The 17976-nt window shown below is 40.3% G+C and overlaps 2 protein-coding genes across 3 annotated transcripts in view; both read right to left on the bottom strand.

The window, feature by feature from the left end:
• Positions 1-3146: 3146 nt before the first annotated feature.
• LOC131469849 (hatching enzyme 1.2-like) lies at positions 3147-9065 on the bottom strand. Of its 2 annotated transcripts, none has more exons than XM_058645248.1 (8): positions 8821-9065; positions 8146-8191; positions 7658-7810; positions 6843-6960; positions 6249-6427; positions 5424-5505; positions 4836-4965; positions 3147-3253 (listed from the first exon to the last, which is right to left on the bottom strand). In XM_058645248.1, the coding sequence occupies exons 1-7, from the start codon at positions 8896-8898 to the stop codon at positions 4839-4841; spliced, it is 783 nt and encodes a 260-aa protein (XP_058501231.1). In that variant the 5' UTR covers positions 8899-9065; the 3' UTR covers positions 3147-3253; positions 4836-4838. The 2 variants fall into 2 exon arrangements, with proteins under 2 accessions (XP_058501231.1, XP_058501230.1); XM_058645247.1 differs by lacking the exon at positions 3147-3253 and adding an exon at positions 4642-4732 and having other exon boundaries at positions 8821-9063.
• Positions 9066-10097: 1032 nt separating this feature from the next.
• LOC131470019 (plasma membrane calcium-transporting ATPase 1-like) overlaps positions 10098-17976 on the bottom strand; it is a 29997-nt gene continuing 22118 nt past the window's right edge. The window contains exons 22-32 of the mRNA XM_058645508.1: positions 16756-16819; positions 15830-15887; positions 14507-15206; positions 14233-14394; positions 13247-13367; positions 12609-13001; positions 12214-12268; positions 11703-11924; positions 11361-11601; positions 10823-10939; positions 10098-10488 (exon numbers count right to left, since the gene is read on the bottom strand). Of these exons, the coding sequence (XP_058501491.1) occupies positions 10399-10488; positions 10823-10939; positions 11361-11601; positions 11703-11924; positions 12214-12268; positions 12609-13001; positions 13247-13367; positions 14233-14394; positions 14507-15206; positions 15830-15887; positions 16756-16819 (2223 nt within the window). The 3' untranslated portion in view covers positions 10098-10398. The remainder of the gene's footprint in view (positions 10489-10822; positions 10940-11360; positions 11602-11702; positions 11925-12213; positions 12269-12608; positions 13002-13246; positions 13368-14232; positions 14395-14506; positions 15207-15829; positions 15888-16755; positions 16820-17976) is intronic.

The following is a 17976-nucleotide window of genomic DNA, read 5'->3' on the forward strand; positions in this document are numbered from 1 at the left end:
AAGAGAAGAATGATTATGTCAAGGTCTAGAAATGACGTCTATGTAGTATTCCTGAAACTGAAGTGGAAGCTAATAAAAATGTGACCTCAGGGGACAAATCAAAGTGGCCACAGCGTTCTAACAAAAGTAGTTTACACAAATTCATCTTGCGGGTGAACCTGCTATAGTGATATTAGCTTTAGATGGAGGGAGAGAAAGTTATATAGATGTAGATGATTTAATTTATAAAAAAAAATTCTACACACTCTTGTCAAACTTCCTCAGCTCCACTCCGATCACATACCCTGGTTTTTACAGTAGAACAGTATTTCTGATTTTTCCTCACGTACCACTGGTAGTACACGCACCACAGTTTGTACTGTATACAACACCTCATATTACTCCATCCCTTTAACCACACAGGATGGATTTGTGTGGAAAAAAAAACATTTACAGAACACAATATCATACGCTTCCTACTTCCTACGCACTTCAACTAGGTTGGGAGTCCCTGCTTAAATAGATAAACCTGACAGACCTGAGATAGACCTGAACCAGCAGGGACTTAAAGACAAGTCAGTTAAGAGGAGGAAGCGGTGCAACCGGATATGGTGAGAGGGACAGCAGTGATGGAGTCGGCTAACACCCCCCCACCCTACCCTGACCCCCCACTCGCCTCAGTCCTGTGGGAATACTTGGCTCATATTAACCCACTCATTGTTGGAACACACTGCAAGCACAATGACCGCCTTTCTGTGGACGAGGGCATGTTGGAGCGGAGAGGGCGGATGAGAGTGCGGCCGGTCATCACTGGGGCCTGTGTGCTGTGGTTCTGAGGCCGGGTCGAGCAGCAGGCGGACAGGAAAGAGAGGAAGAAAAAAGCCTTTGGCCTGCTCCGGAGCCCATATCCTGTCTGCTGCTCAACATGGACAGACACAGAGAGGCAGTGACTCCACTGACCGGGAGTGAGGGGACGAGGGCTGGGATGTGGGCCACATTTCTGTCTGTCCCCGAGGGGCTGCCAGTCGCTCAACAAGACCTCTGTTCAGCTGCCATCCCTGCTGATGTATAGTCAGTGCTGCTGTCTTTTCTTTTCGCTCTCTCTTGATGTTCCTCCTTCACTTTCTACCTCAAATGGTCAAAAGATCATCCTGTGAATTTGAAGCAGAAGAAGCAGGTGCTTCCTCAAAAAAAAAAACACACTCATCCAGAGAGGAAACGTAGAAATTATGTTTGTTTAAAGGTTTAAAGTGACAGTAATATCCCAAATATCCTCCACTTACGCCAGTATGTGTTTTGCATTTGGTCCCTTTCAAAGATTTTTGACTGCCCACGTTTCCACGTCCCGACGAGACGCCACCGTTTGTCTTTCCTCCTGCAACAACGTGGCTCCTTGTTCTGAGGGATTTAGAGAATGAGTGGCACATGCTCGCCACAATGCACGCTCTGCTGAGGAATCTGTTTGTGTGAATCCTCACTGAGAGACTGTCGCTATTGTGTGCACACAGTAGAAGAATGGTCTGAATGCACACGGATCAGTGTTGTGCCGCTTCACACTTGGAAAGAATTAGTTGAAAGTTCCGTCCGTTCACATGAAAACTCAACTATCAATCCATCCATTTATCCATTTTCTACTTCTTTATCCTACACTTGAGAATCACAGGATGAGCTGGAGCCAAAAATGCTTTTTCTTCTTCTTCTTCCAAATAGGCCCTTATTAATTCTTTAATAGAACCTCCTTCACTGGCTGTTGTCTGGACTTGTTTTTTAAGATCCTGCAGATTGCAGATTGAGTCTTTTTGTTATGAAACCGTTTCAAATGCTGATATAAACGGTCCTCATCTGTAGTGGAAATGCTCGGCAGGGTGCTGTAAAACGTCCACACTTTGTAAACCGATTTATTCAGTTCACAAAAAAACCTATGATTATCACCTATAAACAACAATAATTGAAGGTGTTCATGCAGAACGCTGACACCGATGCAACCAGTTTTTCAACCACTCACTTTGACATTTTATCTATGTGGTAAAAAAAAGAAAAGAAAAGAAAAGAAAGGATGATGCAGAATAAAAACATGTACGCATCATGGTCACACAGCAGCAGCAACATTAACCTGATTCACCGTCCAAACCAATGTGACCGACCAACATGTGGTTCGGGGTCATAACCCTGAAACTTGGCACCGAGCATCGGTGAGGATTAACATCCTCATTGTGAACCTGCTCCGACTTCAGATGCCAGGATGACTCACCCAGAAAGTTGACGACTTCAGCTCTGTCGTCCCCTCTGGCATTTTCTCCTCGCTCGACGTAAACCACCCACAGGTTCTGCTAAAGTGTGGCTTTGATAAACAACCAATGACAGACATGCTTACACCAAGTTTCCGTTAACATAGAAATTCTGTTTTAGAGCAGTCACTATGTGCTGCAACTTCCTTTACTGTTATTATTCTCTTCAGCTACAACTGCTCCAAATACTATGAATTCTACTACTGCTGGGAAAAAAAGGAAAGATGGTTTATTTCAGTCAGTTTTCTGGGTTTCATTTGTCCTGCGTGGGTGTTAGACTTGTACCTTTGTTTTAACATCTGATGCTGATTATTTCAATTTCCTTTTCTTTGGTTTCTTAAGTTCTTTTTGTTGTGTAAAATATGCTTAATATCTTTCTCCAAATATGAAGATTGCACAGTAAACCACGCATATTAAAAGATGTGTTTATAACCACCACAGAAAACATGTGCTGTGTATAGTATTTGCATAACGATAAAACACAGTATAAAAACAGATGTTTGGCCTGAAATGGCAGCTTTGGACGTCGTCATTGAAATGTATGACTGACTACACACCACAGTATCTGTGGACACGTTTATCTCACTGGTTCTGCAGATTAAGTGCACTTCCTCTTGGAGTAAATCTCCCTCTGTGACACCTCATGCCTCAGGGCGACATCGCCTCTGCAGCGGTGACACACTGCCACTGATCACACACGGCCTGTCAATCACAGCTCCGTCAGGGATCCACTGACTTCAGATCTGCACAGGAGACTGAAATTACCCTTTTCAGTGTTAAGTCGTATTAGTTTCCTGGCTGTATTTGTGTAATACAATTATGTTCGTACTTGTGCCACTGCAGTAAATGAGCAATCATTTAAATTTCTTTTCTTTTCTTCCCATAGTTAGAGCCAAGGTGAGATTATCCAGGTGCAGTGCTGAGCAGGTTAGGATCTTTCTGTTTCAACTTGATGAGCAGGATCATCTTGCTGACAGGAACATCCTCTGTTCATAAAATATAACACACACACACACACACATACACACAGAGAGCACTTTAAAGGTGTGACGGAACGTGAAGATCAGCCAAAATGTCTCAACTTTCACCAAAATGTCCTGGTTTCATATGGTTTATAAGTGAATATGGTCCTCACATGGACACATACACACTGGTTTCCATGACTTCAGGGGACATTAGACTGATTTACATTCATTTTCTGGATATTTACTTCACTGGCCTAATCCTAATCCTAACCCTGACCCTAACCGTAATCTAACCCTAACCTCAGCCTCACTTTAAAACACCTCAAAATGTAGTAATTCCGTGTAATGGGACTGTGTAAACACACTTAGGTCCCCACGACACAAGGAATATCAGGTACACACACATGTCAATTTTAACTAAACGCACTAAATAAATTGATTTTAAAGAAATGAAAATGAAATCTCACAGCAAGAAGGTCACTGGTTCAAATCCCGGTCTAAACCAGGGCCTGTGTGTGTGGAGTGTGGAGCATTGTCCTCCTGTGTATGTGTGGGTTTTTCCCCGGTTTCCTCCCACATTTTTAAAAACCATGCAGAGATGAATTGTACACTCTAAATTGACTGTAGTTGTGTATCATTATTCATCTCTGTGTGTTGGACCTGTGATGGACTGGTGACCTCTACCCGACCTTTTGTCCTACAGTATGTCATGTGGAATCGAGTGAGAAAAGGAAATCTATGAATGTGGTGGATACAAAGGGAGGAAGAGGGGGACTGGTTGAGTGACACCTGCTTATATGACGTTGTCAGACGATATGAGACAAGTTCTCCTGATGCCCAAACCCTTCACATCAGGTTCTTCCAGGGAAAGACCTTTCAGACAACTATAACTACTAGTATCAGATCTCATTTACCACAACTATTACTACTAGTAGTAGTTGATATAGTGGTAGTGATGCTTTTATTCAGTCACACAGACATTCAAAGTCAAATAATATGCAGCAGTGAAAACCCAAATGCTTATATACTGTATGTATATAGTGAATTTACCCTCCAGATGAACAAAAGGAAACAATATTACAATCACACTGTACTTACTGTAAATGATATATAGTTTGTTTCACAACCTACTGTATTAATTAAAATAGTTTTACATATTTGTTGTAATATAATAATATATAATATTTATAATAATGTTGAGGAAAGTGCAAAGTACTATCTGTGTACAAATGTAGGGGATGGAGTACAGTATGTCAGCCAAAAAATGTGAGGGCATGTCGCCTCCTAGTGGACTATAACTGTGGCTGCAATGAAAATACCAAAAAAAACATTCACATAACAATCAGTCATTTGAATGTATGTGATTCTATAAAGTGTTTATAAATGGACAGATGACAAACAAGTGAACGTGTGCGTGAGGGTTTATTGTTAATATAATGTTTGCTGATTTAAAGAGTGGGAAAAGTTGATGTGAAGTCTGAATTCACACTATGTTGTCACCTATATGAGGAAAAACAAACGTGTTAAAGGTAATTAAAAAGAAAAGAAAAGAAAAGAAAGAAGAACATGATAGTGTCGAGTGTGCTGCGTGTGGTGCTCTTACTGTTCAACACTTGTACAGCCTGTTCAGACGAGCAATGTCATTCTGGCTCATCTGCTGGGATGTGCCGAATTGAACGTTAGCGTTGGGGATGGGCTGCATGGTGGGCTGGTTGTTGCCAGAGAAGGCATATCTGAAAACGAACACACAGGCAGAATGATGTGAATGATTCTACTAGCCTCTGACAGTGCTTTTAAATTTGATAAACAGACCTCTTCTCCTAAATAAATTGTGTACTTTTACTCCACTACATTTGAAGGAGAAGAGTTGGTAATGGTCTGTATTTATAAAGTGCTTTTCTAGTCTTGATGAGCTGCTCTGCACTACAGTTTGTCATTCACCCATTCACACACTTCAACCTGGGCTTAAGTGTCTTGCTCAAGGACAAATAAGAGCACTTTTTAAATACTTTTACTTCTGTACTTATGTACAGTAAATATCATATACTTTCAAGACTTTTACTTTAGTAATATTATAAAAAAACGTCAACTTCTACCAAAGTCCAGTAAGATACTTGTACTTATACTCAAGTATCCCTTTAAGATACTTTATACAAGACTGGATGTTGGATGGACGGCAGCGTCCTCGTACTTGTGGTACTGCATGACAGAGCTGTAGTCATAGGGCGTGTTCTGGTTCAGAGTGTTGATCTTGTCGAAGGCATACTCCCAACCTGAGAGAGACAGACAGACAGACAGACAGACAGACAGACAGACAGACAGGTTCAGGGAAAATTTATAGCTCTTTGAACTTCACATACAGGATACTTTTGTGCCGGACGCTGGGATTCAAATGGTGAAATCTTACTGCGATTTTAATTCTGTCTAAGGCAGTATTTGTTGTCTAATATTTCATATTTATGAAAATCTTTCTATAATTTAAATATTAAGAGTTTTACGGTGTCTGAAAACATGCTGATGTAACTCATTTTGGGTTCAATAAAGTATGTCTATCACAAAAATGTTCAGTTCCACCTTTTCAGTGTGAAATTTGTGCTGCACCAAGACAGCGATGATTCAGAGAATCTAAAATGGAGGAAGCTTTCATAGCTACCAGTTGCTTTTACTCTGCCTCTTTAATTTCTGTTAATGCCTCAGTGTCAGTGACAGCCACAATATCGTAAAAAAAATTTTTTTGGACCCTTAGATGCACTGATTGGAATCTGTTGATAAAATGTCAAAAAATGAAGGTCAACTAACAACAAAAATGTAAATTTTATGTGTGGGAATGGGGTATTTTTCACTCATGTCTGTCCTTAAAAAATAAAATGATGAATTGTTTAAATGAGAATGAATTGCCAAAAGTGGTATCCCTAAAAATAATAATAAGGTGAGTACGTATACATGTGTATATATATATATATATATATATATATACATATGTGTATATATATATACATATATATATGTCCTGTACCAGACTGGATGTTGTGCCACAGGACTCGGATGTGCTGGTCTCTGTCGGAGCGACACTGCTCGTGGTTGAAGCCGAGGGCATGGAGCAGCTCGTGCTGGACGGTGTTGTGGTAGAGGCATCCCTGACGGTCCAGAGACAGAGTCTGAGAGTAACCACGGCGACCGACGTAGGAGTAGCAGCTGCGTTTGAACAGAAAATAATTATAATAAATGATCATCAGAGAAGGGAGTAGTCCTCTCAGTGGGACACGTCGCACTGTATAGGAAAATAAATTACATTGCTATATCATGGTGGAAAAATCATGATATAAAGTTAAGCTCATATTGTCCACCCCTGCTGAACAGAGGCTTTTTACAATGGACCGGTCCCTTACTGTCCAGACTAGATGCTCAGTGGTTTCCAGGTCATTTGAGTTAACAACTATTTTAACATGTCAAGTTAAAGCTAAAACAAGGTCTAAATTCATCTTTTTCCCCAAAATGTTCTGGTTTCATATGGTTTATAAGTGAATAGTCCTCACCAAAAGATACATACACAAGTACATATACATACACACACACACACACACACACACACACACAGAGTCACAGTTACCCATTGTTGGACTCGATGCTCAGGTAATCTCTCTGGTTGGTTCGTGAGACGAAGCGAATGCAAGAGACGTCATGGAAGGACAGGAGTCCGCGCTCGATGATGGAGCGCTCACGTGAAGCTGAGAGGTCACAAGCACACGTGTGAAAACACAGACACTTACACGTGAGCAGCTTTGGTGGCGGTGACTCATCTCTTAATTTGTGTCCCATGTTTTCATTTCAAAACAAAGATTAAAGATTGTCAGAGATGACGCCTGATTTAAACTTTATTGAAAGCAATCACAACTTTAAATTTTAATCTATCACTAGGTCTTTGGTCCAATTTTAAAATGTGCCCAAAGAAAAAGACATAAAAACATGTTGTACTTACTGTATGTGCTATTTACTAACACCCCCTCCTTATTTATCCCCCAGTATCCTAAATACAAATTTAAAGGTGCTATTGGATATCAATAAATTCAATTTTATTATTATTCCAAGTTCCCAATACTCTACATTGAGAGTTATTTGTAAGCAAATAAATATGAAAAATCTGAACAGAAATAATTAAGAATTATTTAAAACATTTCCAAACATAGACATAGAAATGGAAAAAGCTGCAGGTCTATAAAACAGAAAACAAAAATAATAATACCCAACAATAAACATAAACCAAATATTTCACATGCAGTCTGTCATGAATGTCTTGTGTCAAGTGAAATATGTGAATTATTCTTCACACACATGCTTTCTTACCAAGTCCCATCCTATGGTTTAAACGTATTATAACCTATTTTAATTGACGTCTAAAAGATCACAGATTCAAAATTACTTTACCGAAATGTGAGGCAATGACGTACGGCACGTAGACTTTCCCGTCACTGGATTTGCCCCACATACAACCACGGGAGGTGCATGGATCAGCATTTCTCTCATTCTCGTTGTCATAGGCGATGTCGTCCATGACGAGGGGCTCGTCTGCCGTGTGCACTGTTAAAAAACGTTAGAGCCTCAGAATGAAATGTATATTCACAACAGTAGAAGATTTGACTGAAATAACTTTAAAAATGTACCTTTACATCAGTCACATGTACTTTTTAGTCATTTTAAATCTTCCCTGTTGTGAAAATGCCTTTAGATGTATGCCCTAATGTATAGATTTGACATGGTTTAAAGGTACATTGTCTTTCTCCTAAAAACAATAAAAGCTGGTGTAGACCTGAGTTCTGTATATATATGTATATGTTAAAAATAAATGTAGGTTTTGTAATGAAGTTATAAATAAGAAGTGAATAATAATAATAAGGACATGTTATGTGTCGTACCAACATCCTTGTTGGCCCTCCACAGGCGCTCAGCGACAGACTGGTCCTAGATCAAGGAGATGATGAACTTTCAGTTGTTATACACGGTCCAATGTCTGTGAGACTGCATGTTGAATATATATCAAGATACTAAATAAATGACAAAACACTCTTATGCACACAAAATCACTGGGTGCTTGTAATTTACACCAAAATGTAGATACAGCTGTGAAGAATGTTTTGTGCAGTTCTCTGTGGAAAAAATTAAGTCGAGAAAATGTAAAAATAGATAAAAAATAGATAGATTGATAATTATTATTTTTTTAAACTTAAAAAAAAAAATATATATATATATATATATATATATTATTATGACTTTTTTTGGCCCCAATACTCTGTCGTAGTGTTTTACCTCCTTCTCCAGCTTCTTTGTTTGAACAGTTTGCAGTATTTAAACAAAAACAAATCATTTAAGATTCCAAAAATGAAGTCCGTCGTTGTAACAAATAATGTGTAAAGTGTGAACTGTGACATCAGTAGTCAAAAGAAATCAGCATTATGTGAATATAACCGGGACTTTCATATTTTAAAGCCAATAACTAGAGGAAAAGAGTAAATACTCTGAGCAGGATGTTGTTAATAAAGCAGATTTAATCTTCATTCCGTCTTAACGAGGTCTCCTATTATTTTCCTCACCTCGTCACCTTCAGCCCAGGAGCTTCCAGAGAGCACGAGGACGGTCAGGAGACCAAGTGTCGCCTTCACTAAAGCCATGTTACCAGTGTTAACACCGGGATCCTGCTGCAGTGACTCTTAATAAACCGACAGTGTACATCCTAAAAAAAAAACAAAAAAACACACATTCCACTTTGGTCAGCGATAAGATTGACCTTGGAAACACACTGTCAGTTCCCACCTTAACATGCATGTTTACTATTTATAACATTTCTTTTTTCACTATTTGTGCTGCAGGGACTAAAAGGATTATCTTATCTCACTTTATAAGCAAATAAAGGACTAACTTACATGAAACTAAACAGTACAACATGAAAGAAGTTAAGTAGGAATAAAATAGAAATGAAAGCAGTGTTCAGACAAAAACATTACACAAAAGGTATTTTAAAAAGTGAGCACTCACCGCTGGACGTCATCCATGGTTTTGGCCAGCAACACATGACATCAGAAGAAAATGACACATAACGTAACGTTACATAAAGCTCCAAACTTACCTGGAGCCAATAGGGTGAAGGAAAAATATAAGTGGTTCTTGTAAAAACAAAAAAATGTCCTTGGCTGTTGCATTTTGGACAAGCAGTAGTTTCTGTAGACTCTGTTGGTTCAAGCATGTAAAAAGAGAATTATGGGAATTGGAAGCATGTATGACAATTTCTCTGTCACTTCTGACTGGTAAATTTAGTTGGTTTTCCTCTTTTAAATTACACTCCCTTAAACTAAAGCATGCAGAGAAAATCTTACAATTTTACATCACAACACGTACTTGTTTTCAATCCACTGCTGTTTCCATCAGTAACTTAAAATGTTACCATGTGACTTTGGTGACTGAAATCCATTTTAAAAAGGATTATCTGCCAAGTAACACAAACAATAAACCAGCACCCATTATGTCCCTGTTAACTAAAAAGCTAAAAATACTGATAGTCTCCCTGGGCTTTGGTGATGGGCTGAGTTAAACTGAGTGGATCTTGTAGGATTTGGAGTGAAATTAAATGCAGAAACAATAGCAGACATTACAGATGATGTGTAGGAGGATTTGGCCACAGATAGTATAGACTTTGCTGTTATTATTAGTAAAAACTATTTATAAGAAGGTATTTAAGGCTCGAGTATAGAGTGACATGTAAACACTGTAAATAAGCACTGCCATTTCTGGTTTTCCTAAAATTGATAACCCAACATTTTTATCATTTCATTCAAATCTTCAGCTTTGGTTTGAGAGAGCTAAGAAGCACGTGTGGATATTAAGAATTTAATGCACATGAACACAGGAACATCGCCATTTACAACAGTGACATTAACAACATTTATTCAGACATCAATAAGAGCAGCGAGACAAACACAATCAAAATGACATTCAGGTGCAGAGGAGCCTCTGCGACCATGGAATATTTTCATAATTTAAACCATAACACTCTGATTCAGTAAGGACTTAACTGATAAAATACTCTTTAAAAGTTCCTAGGAGGACAGAAACCCTGCTAATTCCAGTTCACGGCAGAGACGAGCGGCAGGTCCAGGTCTTGATCTGAACCTGGATCAGAAGGAGATGTTGATGAGAGGAGCGTTGTTCTCCCTCTTGTCCTCTGGACTCCACTTGATGAGCGGAGAGCTCAGGTCAATCAGCTGCTGAAACAAAAGGACAATAATATGCTATTTGTATTATAGTTTGTGTATTTCATCTTTCTTGCCTCTTACCCATCTATTTATAGTTATATAAACCAAAGTGACATTCACAGAACTCCCGTCTTGCAGGTGTTGACATTCTGTGGTTTTCATCTCAGACTCCAACACTAAACTGTTTCTCCCTGAGCTGATGGGTACAGGTGAAATTCCATTCGCACATGACCATCTCTTGGTACATTAGATGTAGTAGAATAATAAAGAACTACAATAAGGGCTCATATATATTATGGCTGTTGATGTTACATAAAGTGTAGTCTGCTTCTTACAGAGCCATTACCTGAGTTGCGGTGCCGCTCTTGGCGCTGGTGCGGATCAAGTCGGGTGTGTTTGTCAGATCAATGAGCAGCTTCTCTTGAGGCTGCAGAACAGGAGCAGGAAGGTCCAACAGGAGAACCTGAAGAGAAAAAGAAAGCATGATGACAATGTGTGAGGTTCTGCTCCAAGATTCTTCTTCAGGGACATTAATCATTAACCTTAAGTCACTTATTTGCCATTAATCTGCCACTGAAAAACCCAATGATCACATGAGAGAAACAAGAAAAAGCCTAGAACCTTTTAGTTTATGTGCAATATTTCACTTTCCTGGACAGTTAAGGAAAAATAATGAACACATGAGGAACTAAGATTTAAGACTCTGCCTTTCTTGTCCATTCAAGTTATTGTGGAAACATGGCAGTACATGATGACAGCCTCTGTAAAGCAAGGCAAATAAAAGACCAAATAATGTTTGTTTGTTTTTATTTAAGGATAAACCTTCTTCATAAGCATTTATTGCTTATGATAAAAAAAATACATGCTTTTATGTGACCTCTGACCTCTTGTGCCTTGCTGTTGGTTTGCTCTGCTGTTTCCAGTTCGATCAGGTTTTTAGTGGACTCCGACTGTGCCTGGCTTGGTGCTTCAGAATCAGTGTCCTCTGACTGTTTTGGCTCTGGAGTGATGCACACTGGAGCAGCAGGGGGCGGCTGCTCCTCCTCCAGAGAGAAGGGCTGGATTTCTGGGACATCAACAGGCTCCTCCTCCTGCTCCTCCTCCATGCGTGCAGGGGAGACGCTACTAAAAAGAAGAAGAGAAACAAAACATACATAACAGACTGACCTCTGTATGCGTTTTAGAAGCGTGGATGTTTTACCATATCATTGGTCGAAGTGTCTCACCTGCAGCTGCTTTCCTTCCTGACAGAACCAGGAGCGTTATCAGCAGCGGTGGATGGTGGCCTCTGGGACCGGGTCGGGTTAGTGGACATGGGCGTAGCTATGGAGGACATCTTGTGTCTCACTGGGGTGGGTAGGGCGGAGGGACGACGAGGCTTCATCTGCAGTGACCTGACACCTCCAGCAGTGGGGGTCAGAGTGACTGCAGTGGACCTCTGAGGAAGACTAAAGGAGAGGAAGGTCACAGGAGTGTAGGGTTAGGGACCATTCACATTTGAATTGATACTGTACCGTCTGTTGAGCACTGGTCCCTTGAACCATGATTAGTTGTACTGACAAAAACAGAGATTACGTTGTGAAAAAAGCCCACAGGGACACAGGAGTTCGTAGTCTACTGTTGCCTTGTTTGGCAAGTTTGCGTAACAAAATATTTCAAACACCAAAGAATGACGTTAATAACAGCTGTTGACACAGTTATCATGGCAGTGGTGCAGACTAGTTTGATGTTACATACCTGTCCATGCTGTTTGTTGACACCAGTGTCTTTGGCTTCAGCATACTTGAGACACCTGGGAAGAAAAACGAAGAGGATCAGAATGACAGACTCTGATACACAAACTGAAAACCTGCTTTCATGTGACCCTTTAATTCAAACTAGTTTTGAAGATTAAGCCTAAAAAGGACTCTTCTAAAGAGCCCCACTGAATTATTCAGTAGATTATAAAACTAAGAAAGGTAGCACCTATGCAGAAGTCTTTCAAATTATTAAAAGTATTTCAAAGCACAGAGGTTGTTCCAGGTATCTTAAAAAAGTTTTTTTTTTGTGTATTTGTCTGAATGATATGCAAGATGAAACAATTTAATGATGGAATAAAAATACATTTAACCAATAGCACCAGTATCTCTCACTATTGGTTTGGCTGACTCCTTTGACTCCTCCACTGGGCGTTGGTACCACCTGAGCCTCAGGTTTGGGTTTGGCCTTCAGTGCACTCTGTGGGCGGACTAAGGCGGTGGGAGGAACGGAGGTGGTCCTCTCCATAACTCTCTTTGCAGGCGTCCCCTGGAGCTGTGTCGTCTGAGCTCTCTTCAGTGGCGTAGACTTGATGGTTTTGAGACGCTCCGTTTCTGACAGCTTCCGGGCCTGGGTGGAAATAGACCGGCGGCCAGGGTTTGAGGGCACTGGCTCTGCAACGGTGTGGGTGATGGAGCGGCGTGTTCGGCTGTGACTGGCTGGCCTGCTGATGCTGCTGGGGGCGGGGCAAGTGGAGCCACTTCGGTTCAGAGACGAGTTCAGTTTACCTGAGAGGGGAAACATCATCAATACTGATGCACTTTTCAATTCTCAGACCAGAGCCTGGTGGTAAACAATCTCCAAACTACAATTCTAACATTTCACATTCTTAAAATAAACTCACTTTGTATGAATTTCTCTGTGAGATGAATAAAGTATCTATCCATCTATCACTGAAGAGAAATGCCTTAAATATCAGAAAACTTCAGACTTCTATTTGGTTTGGAGTATTAGTTTACTGCAGTAAGTGTACCTTTAGCAGGGGACACAGACAAGCTGGAGTTGAAGCTGGACATTGAAGACGAGGATGAGGATGTGTTCCTCCTGTTCTGAGGAGGCGGAGCTTTCACACCTGGCAGGTTCCTTAAAGCACTCTGGGGAAAAGTTTCATACGCCCCGATTAGACCTGATACAAACATCTGACTGGAGAGATCCTATAATAAGAAGACGATGTACAGTAACACTACACCTTTTTATATTTGAAGCTGTTAACAACATATGTGTGCTGGTGCATTCACCACCTCTGATATCTGATCCAGTGATTTTGACCAGTATCAAAGCAATACCAATAATAAGTTTTGATGGCCTCATCCCTCATGTAAAGACACATTAAGGATGTCTTGAGAAGCTGAACACTTTGGGATCAGCCCACTCAGGACAGATGTTTAAACCAGGGCTGAATGGGGTTAAAGTACATGATAAACTAGTGGAAATTAGTTTTGTTACAGAAAACATATGTTACTAGGGATGGGACTTTTTTTTTTTCGACAAAACCACTGACAATGGACAATGTTCACCTAGAGTTGAAATGTCGAGGGGCGGGGCTTGTGGGATTTTCATGTGTATTTGTGAATTGCATTTTGTCTTTCATGTTATTACATTGCCTATTCAAATAAACACCATAAAGTCCGCTACACAAATGAAGACGGCATCTCACACGGTCAAGATCCTGCACTCTGGTGGACACTTAACGAGTGCAGGTTCAAAAACCTGGGCCGTCCCGCAAAAGCCCACCTCTGCATCTGCATCTCTGCCACATCCATGCCATTTAAAGGTCAATATTGGACATTATAGCCATGTTTTTGAGCCTAAAATTAAGTAGTACAGTGTAGAATATTTTCTACCCTCCACGCTGCTGCTTTAGAAAAAAAAAGCTGACAGTTCGAAAAAAATATTGCACACGGGGAGCTCAACAATCGACTCTCAAAATGCCGCGTCGTTCCCATCCCTATGTGTTACCTTAGTAGGTGGACCCAGTGTGCGTTTTCCCACCAGGCTGGAGTTGAGAGAGGAGTCGCTTAGGTCAGAGGCCACGCTCGTTGAATCAGAGAGAAGATCCTCATATGACTCAGTCCTGCTGGTGGAACGAGACATTGGGCTCCGCCTCCGCCCAGCCACCACCTAAAATACAACGTCAAGAGGTGATCTTAACACTTTCCGTTCATTTATCAACACAAGATTTCTAATGCTTTGAGTATGGATAATCAGAGATGATCAAAGGGAGAAGAAATACCTTGCTGGGTGGTTGCAGTCTGGTTTTGTCCACTCTGGTCTTGCTGGCTGAACAGGAAGTTGTTGGGGCAGTTGGTTTGCTGGGCAGTACGACACCTACACTGATCGATGCCCTCCCTCGCAGTGATGTCCTGGGCTGGGTCTTGGCCACAACAACAGGGCTGGAGGTACTGAGTCTGGCAGAGGAACGGGTGGCTACAGTAGCATTGGTGGTGGTGGCCATGCTGCGGCGTGTGGCTGGTGCTTTGCTGATTACAGCAGAGCGATTAGATGAGGCTACATTGGTGCTGCTTCCTCTCAGGAGACGGCGCTGAACAGCAGGCGGCAGCTGCTTCATGGGACTGTCCTGCACACAGAAGGTCTCGCGTTTGATGGGGCTGAGTACACTAGCCGCCTGACAAATGACATCCAGTTTGGCCTCTGCATCCTGAACAAACTCTTCCTTGTGGTTCGTGATGTCTGAGGTTGTGCTGGCGGTCTCGTCGTCATCACTTTTCTGCCGGCTGTTCTGCAGCTGGGTGGCAAGTCTGTGAGCTTCCTGACACACAGCGTCCAGCTGATCTCCGACCAGCGGACTCCAGCTCATTTGCACACAACTATTACTGTCCTCAACCTGAGACGTCTCATTTACGGAGACACACTTCTCCTTATGGGTAACAGGGCCCATAAACACTTCATCCTCATCTTCATCACCTGTGGAGCTGCAAATAAGACAGAAACATCATTGATATCACAGCTCTATTTTATATATATGTATATATATATCATCATCATAATCACCCAATTGTATTTCATTACCCCAGGGTAAGCCTTTTAAATGGATATCAGGAGTGGGGTCAGTGCACCATTTTGGACCACTATGTTTTTACAATAGCCTACAATGGACAACCTAAAGTTTGGATGCTAACTGAAGGCTACATGGATGGGAAGGGTGAGGAGAAGAATATTGAGCTGCAACATGCAATGTCACCATTGTTGTTAAATTTTACTCTCTTGACTAGTGCACATGTAAAGACAGAGGCTCAGGAACAGAATAGACATTAAAGAGGCTCCATTCTCCATGTCAGACACATCAACATGACTGAGACTGATTTTTATAATGTTTTAACTATGTTTTTTTAATGCAGTTCTAGCAATGATCCAGCAGATGTCAGTACTTTGACAGTTCAAATAAAGTGCTTGCTATGTTGTAAGTTTGAATGCCCTAGCTGTGGCTACTTCCAACAGTTAGACGGCTGTTTAGAAATGTCATTCTGGTCATTCATCAGTCAATTAATTTATTTTTTTAAACAAAGAGCACATTACACCAACATGTTCTTCCTACCTGGCAGGTGACAGACAGACATCGAAGTCAAACTTCTCCTCAGTCAGAAAGAATATATCTGTTCAAAGAAACATAAGAGGTTCATGAAACATTTACAGGACTGTACTACAGTAACACAGTGGGACCAAGACATTCGCTCTCACATGGCTTACAACACAGATAGAAGGGAAAGCAGCAACACAACAGAAGGCTCACCTAATAAAGTCTACATTTGTTTTGATCTGAGATATTAATAATAAGAATGTATTTGCAGATGTTTGACAGCCTTTCCATCTGGAATTTTAAGTTCGTAAACTACTATCTCCCTACACCATAGAGAAAATATTTGATATTACATAGCACCACACAACTGGAGGTGTTGATCCACTGCTGCCTTCATATGTAATCATCTTGTGACTTTGGTATTAGAAACCCTTTGTTTGGATTTGAAGTGACACAAACGAGGCAATAGTAGATCAGCAGCTCTTGTATCGGTTGGATGCTTTGTTCATGATTAAAACAAGATTTCCAATTGTTTAAGCTTCTTAAATGTGAATATTTTCTTTTATATTTCATTGCTCTGGATAACAAAGAAATCATTCAAAGTAAATCATTTTGGTTTGTGGACAAAACAAGACATTTGAGAACATCATCATTTCCAGGTTTGACAAACACCGTTCAACATTTTTAAGATTTTCTGATATTCTGAAAACCAAGCTATGAATCGAGAAAATAATCGACAGATTAATTGATTATGAAAATAATCATTAGTTGCAGCACTAGAAAACACCTTTTCTATCTGTGGATATTTCAGTTCCAAGCCAAAAAAATATACACCTAATGATTAAGGATGAGCTGGATGATACTCAGTACCACTACCTCACACAATCAGACTTATTAAAAAACAACAAAAAACTGAATTACTCCTTTAATGTTTGAAAACGTACCGCTGTTAGTTCGACAATCCATTCCGCTGTTGGTTCTTCTCTGTAGGAAACGACTTGACCCGGATCAGACCTGCAGCGGCACATTTAACTCACACATCAAACCACATAAATACAACTTCACTTTGGACTGATTTATTTAAGATAAACTAAGTAAAACGTTAAGGCTAACATTAGCCTGTTAGCACGTCACCTCACCCCTTAACTCAAACGGCAACTGACACAAGCTAAAATATGATATTAGTATGATACATTCGGTTGACTGAGCCACTGACAGGCACTGCAACGAGTCACACCTTTAATTTACGCAAAAAAATACAAACCTTAATTTGTTCTGAAAGCTCACAAATCTTCTTTTCCACATTCAAACTGAAACACGAAAACACGCAAACAATTCAAATTTGCTGCGCCGCTGGCCACGTGACTAAGGCGTGGTCAGCTATTGGTTGCAAGGATATGACGAACGAACGAAGGGAGTTGTGGGTAGTGTAGTCGAAATGGTTCAGAAATCAGAGCAAATAGTGATTCAAGGGTAATTGATTAATTATTTGGCAAATCTTATGTAATAATTATAGTTTAGATGTATTAATTTTTTACATTTCTTTAAATTCCATGTAGTAAATTATACATTATTGCTTAAATTAAATTCATTTAACACAGGAACAGAAATATACCAAATCTAACAAAACAATGCTGGGGTTTTAGCAACATTTGATCTGTTATGTGTCCAATCCTCTGCCCAGTTACACAGTTGCAACAATATAAAAATAGCAATATAGTTTAATACCATGGTTTTAAAATAACCTAAAATAAGCACATTAGTGACATAACAGGTGGCCTGTTGGGTTTATCTAACCAGGCTGTGGAAGATAGAAAGATATGGGAGATAAATTCAGGATGTGTGGAGATGAGTGGAAAGCACTTAAAAACTTCAAACTGCTGGAAATTAGAAGAAGAAGTAGAACTAGTGCCCATGACCACATGGTTACAGAAACTAATGAGTTGTCACTGGTTTTCTCTATAAACCACTTGGTCCATGAAGTGTCAGAAAACAAAGACACTCAATTGATTAATCATTATCCAAATATTGTAGTTTGCAAGATACAATTAATTGTTGTAGCTGCAGTCACAGACCCCGACTCAACTGTTTCCCGTCTCATTACGGTCAATGGGTGTGAGAACTAAACATGAAGGTTCTGGAAGTGCTATATTTGTCTGAGAAGA

The sequence above is a fragment of the Solea solea genome, chromosome 12, assembly GCF_958295425.1.
Source record: "Solea solea chromosome 12, fSolSol10.1, whole genome shotgun sequence".
Lineage (NCBI taxonomy): Eukaryota > Metazoa > Chordata > Actinopteri > Pleuronectiformes > Soleidae > Solea > Solea solea.

Bases quoted from the DNA above. Each gene is read 5' to 3' on its own strand.
- LOC131469849 (XM_058645248.1), bottom strand. From the start codon at position 8,898: ATGGCTTTAGTGAAGGCGACACTTGGTCTCCTGACCGTCCTCGTGCTC. The intron at 8,192-8,820 runs GTGAGGAAAATA...TCCTTGATCTAG, and splicing joins CCTGGGCTGAAGGTGACGAG to GACCAGTCTGTCGCTGAGCG. The intron at 5,506-6,248 runs GTACAGGACATA...TGTCTCTCTCAG, and splicing joins GTGGCACAACATCCAGTCTG to GTTGGGAGTATGCCTTCGAC.